At 37.1% G+C, this 6,350-nt stretch overlaps 1 protein-coding gene across 1 annotated transcript; it reads left to right on the top strand.

The window, feature by feature from the left end:
• Positions 3,953-6,117, top strand: LOC109226879 (60S ribosomal protein L13-1). Its single transcript, XM_019391772.1, has 5 exons — positions 3,953-4,093; positions 4,332-4,445; positions 4,521-4,654; positions 5,267-5,425; positions 5,531-6,117. Exons 2-5 carry the CDS (start codon positions 4,340-4,342, stop codon positions 5,750-5,752), a joined length of 621 nt encoding a protein of 206 aa, XP_019247317.1. The 5' UTR covers positions 3,953-4,093; positions 4,332-4,339; the 3' UTR covers positions 5,753-6,117.

The following is a 6,350-nucleotide window of genomic DNA, read 5'->3' as shown; positions in this document are numbered from 1 at the left end:
GTTCTGTCCAGGATTCCTGCAGTGGAAATTGCTGCTCTCTCAGTATCCACTGTGAGATCTGACCTACTATAAGCCATCATGAATAGCTGGAGTACAGATCCAGAGTTACAAAAGTTAATGCATCGACCGGATAATCTCAAAGAAGAACTTAAGGGGTATTCTTTCATTAATCAGCAATTGCGAAAGAATGGGAGACTAGTAGTAAGGTCTGATGCAATGCTTAGGAAGGATATACTTCAACTTTGGCATGACTCAGCTACTGATGGTCATTCTGGAATTGACCATACTTGCAGGAAGGTTGGTGCTCTATTTTACTGGAAGGGGATGAAGGAAGATGTGGAGAACTATGTTAAAAAATGCGATGTGTGCCAAAAAAGCAAGTATGACCACTCTGCATCTCCAGGCTTGTTGCAGCCACTACAAATCCTAGCACTGGCATGGAGTAGCATTAGCAGGGATGTCGTTCGAGGGGTTGCCTAAGTCTAATGGGAAAGAAGCCATTTGGGTGGTGGTGGACAGATTGACAAAGTATGCTCATTTTATAGCAGTTAAACATCCTTATTCTGCAATAGACATTGCCAAGCTATTCATGGAAAATATCTTTAAGCTTCATGGAATGCCTGAAGATATTGTGAGTGATAGGGACCCAATCTTCACGAGCAAATTGTGGCAGGAACTGTTTGCTACCCAAGGAGTGACCTTAAACACCTCTACTGCTTATCACCCACAGTCCGATGGTCAAACTGAGGTTATCAATAGGTGTTTGGAGACTTATTTGCGATACTATTGCTCTGACTCACCTGCAAATTGGGGACATTATTTGATCTTTGCAGAATGTTGGTATAACACCACCTTTCACACATCCACTCAGACCACACCATATGAAGCCGTGTATGGTCAGCCTCCACTTTTACACTTGCCTTATATGCAAGGAGATTCAGGAAGTGGATAGAAACTTGACAACAAGGGAGCTCAAGTTGCAGCTACTTAAGTTCCATCTGTCCAGGTCTCAACAGAGGCTGGTCGACCAAGCTAACAAGAAAATATCAGACAGACAGTTTAATTTTGGAGAGTGGGTATATCTTAAGATTGAACCCTAATGCAGATGACTTTATCTAGTAGACACTTCACCAACAAGTATTACGGCCCATACCAAATCCTTCAGAAGGTAGGCAATGTTGCCTACAAACTGTGATGTTGCACCCCACCTTCCATGTATCCTTACTTACGAGGTCCCTGAGAAAGTATCTCACCCTCTAGTTTTGGACTTGTCCAGCCCCTATTGTCATTGTCCTGCTAAAGTATTGGATAGAAGGACAAAGGGAATAAGGCAATAGTTCAGCTTCTAATTCGATGGGATCAACTTCCAGAAGATCATGCAACTTGGGAAGATGCTTGTATTTTGCGTGTCAGGTTGAGTAGTAGTACGAGAATAAGAATTAATTAAGTCAGTTATATAGTATAGTTTAGTCCCTAGAGTATTTTCACTTTGGCCCAGTTAGTTATATATATATTTTACTTTAGTCCCCGTCTCAGTCACCATATATGTACTGCACTATCTTCCTTGCAAGTTAACAGATAATATCATAATTGTAATTCTCCTGTTGTTGCCTTTGACGTTATCCATTGCAGTTCAATGGTGATGATGAATGTTTGTATGCCCTCAAATTTAAGCATTATTTTGTTGACCCGTAGGTTCATCACTAATTATGGATCTTTCCATGGAAGAGAGATTAATGTTTGGAATTGCCACCATTGATGAAGGAAGAAATGGTTTGACAGAAACTGATGGGCTACCATTATCAAAGAAAGAAGTAGAAACGGTTTGTCAAACATTAATCGGTAGCTTTTCTACAAGTCTTTTTGGTTAACTAATGACGTAAATGGAAAAAATATAGGAGAAACCCCCAAAAATTAGAGAAAAAAAAAAAAAATCCACTTCCTAGTCAGTGAGGCATGCGATGTCACCGGACTAATGTCCCTAGATTATATAATTATATAGATTGTTCAAAATACAAAAAAGTAAACACACACCAATAGCTTTTGAGTTGTGTCAAGCAGATTCAACATTTACTGTATTATATATGCATAAAAAATAATTTTGACTTTTTATATACATTTAATTTTTCAGCAAAGAGGATTCAGACGAATCACTGTGCCGTCCTATCTCTGCCCCTAAATTGGAATTTCATTGACTTTATTGTATTATTATTGCACACTATTTATCCCCATTGGTCCTTCAATTCGTTACATGATCAACAGGGCCTTTGGAAGTTAAGCTGGTCTTTGTAACTCTTTAATCAAACATCACTACACTTGTTTTCAAATAAGGGTTTGCATTTACTTTTAATTGAATGCCAATATAAAGTCTACAGGGGTATATTTGGCACTCGACAGGATGTGCAGGGCTAGTCATTGTTTCTGGATTTTTCAAGTAGTAATTTTCATATCTCACAATTAAAAAAAAACTCACAATATAGATGTTTCAATGCATCAAATGTCTATCAATTTGTTTGATTATTACTAAACATAGATTATAGCATATGGAGATGGAGAGTTCTCTCTCTATCTCTATAAATTTGAATTTAGTGTGACTAAATAAAAATCAAACCAAAAAATAAATTTTACTTATTTTTATATTTTTAGCAAACCAACCAGTTCTAAGTAAAAATTTAACCAATTCTAACCAAAAATTTAATCAATTCTAACTGTAAACACCCCTAACATTGGGATTTGCCTTGGAATTGGGACATTTGACCCTTTTCTTTGTCTTTACGGTGGATCTAGGCCCAAATAAATAGTTCACACTACTACCATCGTAAAAGTTGAAGGGATCTTTACACAAATAGCCGATCGATTTTAGTGTTAACTTTTCCTAACCGATATACATAGATTATACATTATTTATACATGGTTATACACATATTATAAATACATTATACATATATTATACATTCTCCGACTAGTTTTAATTTAAGTAATTGAGTGAACTGCTATTTAGGCTAATTGTTCAAAGCTTAATGGGGCAGCCTATTTGGATGCTCCTATTTAACCTATCGCGAGTATTTCCAAAAAATGTAATTGGAAGCCAGTATATGTAACTTCAGACATAACTGCTTGAATTTTAAATTTTTTATATTTTTTGAATTTTTATAAAATAAGTGATTCTTGAATTTTGAATATGAAAATAAATCAAGTGAGTGTTGTCGAAAAAATGGTAGTTTAAACTTAAGAAAACCCGATAATGAAGGCCAATATTCGGGTGTGATTATCAGACGTTTGGCCGTGGCATACAAACTTCATGTGCATATGTTTGAAGTTGGGTTAAAATTTATGCGCATATGCCAGAAATTTACTTGCACAAGTAATATGTCAAACATCATGTAAAACTCCGAATGCACATGTCAGAAGTTTTTTTCGAAGTGACTAAACTTGTAAAGATTAATAAATCTCGGCTAAATAGCCCTAAAAATGGATGGTCTTAAATTATTGTATACGCTAGCCTCATGGGTAGAATTTTAAGTTCAACAAGTATTACCCCTCGCTTGCCTCGTAGAAAACACTTTTAACTTTTTACATTGAGATTCTGCCTATGGAGTAAGCGGGGGTAAAAATTTGAAGGACACCCTAAAAAGTGTCATATTTATGTAATTTTTTGTTAAATGATAAATCGGATATTTATGCACTTATCCTAGTAGCATCCAACATTTAAACTAGAAGAATTAACCTAAATAGCCTTCGACCCAACTGATTAAACTAAAAATAGTAGGAGGATGTATAATATATGTATAATATGTCTATAATCCTGTATAATCAATGTACAATTTATATATACTGTTAGAAAAGTAAATTGTGAATCCAGCCGGCTATTTGTGTAAAGATCCTTTTTGAACTGACCACTATCCAGTAGTAATTGGGCCCAGAGATGTCAATTCCAGTTTCAGCCCAATGAAACACAACCCGTCCAAAACACTAGGGTTTTTTGAAGGTTTCGCCCTTTGTATAAAGTGCCGGAGTATCACTATCTTCAAAGCTAGCAGCTGGTAGCGAAGCTCCACTCGATCTGCTCGGTGTCCTTGTCGTCGTTGTCGCGGTAAGTCTCAAGCCCTATGTTTAGACCTAAACCCTAAAACCTGTATCGGTATCAATCATTTGCTAACTTAGGTTCTGCGATATTATGCTTTTGCATATGCAATTTTTGAATGATCTCTAATTTTCTCTTTAAGATATACATTTTGATGTAAATGGTTGACTGATTTTTCGTATTCTCTCTAAGATTTTTCTGTGCTTTTAAATACGCACGTTTATATACCTTGTGTTGGGCAATGTAGTTTAAATCATGAAGCATAACAATGTTATTCCGAATGGACACTTCAAGAAGCACTGGCAGAACTATGTGAAGACCTGGTTCAATCAGCCAGCACGCAAGACCAGGAGAAGAATTGGTACATATTTGATTAATTATACTCTACTACTATTGTTGTAACTCAAATAGTTTGCTGACCATCATCCAATTGCAGCAAGGCAAAAGAAGGCTGTGAAGATTTTCCCCAGACCAACTGCTGGAACTCTTCGCCCTATTGTCCATGGTCAGACACTCAAATACAACATGAAAGTTAGGTCTGGTAGAGGATTCTCCCTTGAGGAGCTCAAGGTTTGTTAATCGACTTATTATGGCTTCGTCTTCCTTAAAATTAACTGTGAGATGAGCCTATTATTGTGCACGTTCTGAGTACTGATTACTCATTACTATCTGACTGCAGCATCTTAAAGCGAAACATCTACAATTGATGCAAATCCAATTGCATCAGTGTCAGTTGTTCCATTAATAGCTTTAATCATGTTCTAATAAGAAAGCAATTTGCCTGGGATGGAATCTATATATTTTGGGTTTGGAGGGGGGATCAATTTATGTCCAGCCACTATTAAATTAGAATTTTTATTTACACTTAAGTTTAAGAGGGGTATGTCAATCACTTCCTATTAATTAGAATTTTAGCAGTCGATACACCCCTTTGGTGGTGTCAGGATTGTAGGATTTTCATACTTTCTTCTTTGTGAGCTCACTTACAGTGTGTTTTAAAAAGCAAATGAAAACTTAATTGTTGGTGATGCAGCTGGCAAGTTTTTTCAGTGCTGGTTATTATTGTCATTCTAATGTTATATGGGGGGTTACACTGACAATTGAGAACGTAATGCAGAATGATTTAACTTTGATGAGTAATTCAATCCATGTTTGTCTGATTGTTATATGAATTGCTTCCAGGCTGCAGGTATCCCCAAGAAACTGGCTCCAACAATTGGTATTGCGGTTGATCATCGTCGCAGGAATCGGTCACTTGAGGGGCTTCAAACTAATGTTCAAAGGTTGAAGACCTACAAGGCCAAATTAGTTGTCTTCCCAAGACGTGCTCGCAAGGTCAAGGTAAGATCTGTAGTTTCTGCTGAGTGGAAACATAAATGTGTGTATGGCTTCTTCTGAGAGGTGCTTTTTCTCTGTTTGTTTCCTAATTGCTGCAACTCCCTTCAGGCTGGTGATTCTGCCCCCGAGGAATTGGCTACTGCAACTCAAGTCCATGGTGATTACATGCCTATTGCACGTGAGAAGCCATCAGTTGATCTAGTCAAGGTTACTGAAGAGATGAAGTCGTTCAATGCCTATGGCAAGCTACGTGTGGAGCGGACGAACGAGCGTCACATTGGTGCTAGGATGAAGAGGGCTGCAGAGGCTGAGAAGGAGGAAAAGAAGTAGTGAGGTTTATCTTGGTTGATTTACTTGTCCCGTCTTTTTGAGTCCTATTTAGTTAATTACAGAATTTGCTTTGAACTTTTTAGCTATAGCATTCAATGTCAGCTGAGTGTATGAATTTCAACACTTGTTACTTTGTTGATGAGATTTTAAGAATGTTTAAAATTATTTTCTTGGTGCTGACAATTTGGAGTGCAAGGAAGAGTTACCCCTGCCCCCACTGGGTTTATTTAATGGTGAGTGGGAGGAGTGGCGGTAGGTGGTTTGTGTTGATGGCTATATTCTGCTGAATAATGTACTCGGGCTTGAAAGTGAGGTTATCATTTGTAATTTGACGTGATTAATTCGTGAAAGATATGTGATTATTCTGTTAATGTGTAAAGACCGATTACTAGTAGAATGAAGAAAGACGGTAAGGTACAAGAGACGATGTTCAAGAGTCGAGACCATTACACTAACTTTTAAAAGTGCCAAGCTAGTAATAAAAATGGTAAAATCTTGATTGATGGTCACTTGTGGAATTTAGAAAGGCGATAGTTGTGGTGCGATGTTTAGCTAGCGTCCATCTATGTTTGGTTAAAACTTAAAACAAATGAATTTT

This window comes from Nicotiana attenuata, chromosome 6 (assembly GCF_001879085.1).
Source record: "Nicotiana attenuata strain UT chromosome 6, NIATTr2, whole genome shotgun sequence".
NCBI classification, from domain to species: domain Eukaryota; kingdom Viridiplantae; phylum Streptophyta; class Magnoliopsida; order Solanales; family Solanaceae; genus Nicotiana; species Nicotiana attenuata.
This window is presented reverse-complemented; position numbering and strand designations above follow the sequence as displayed.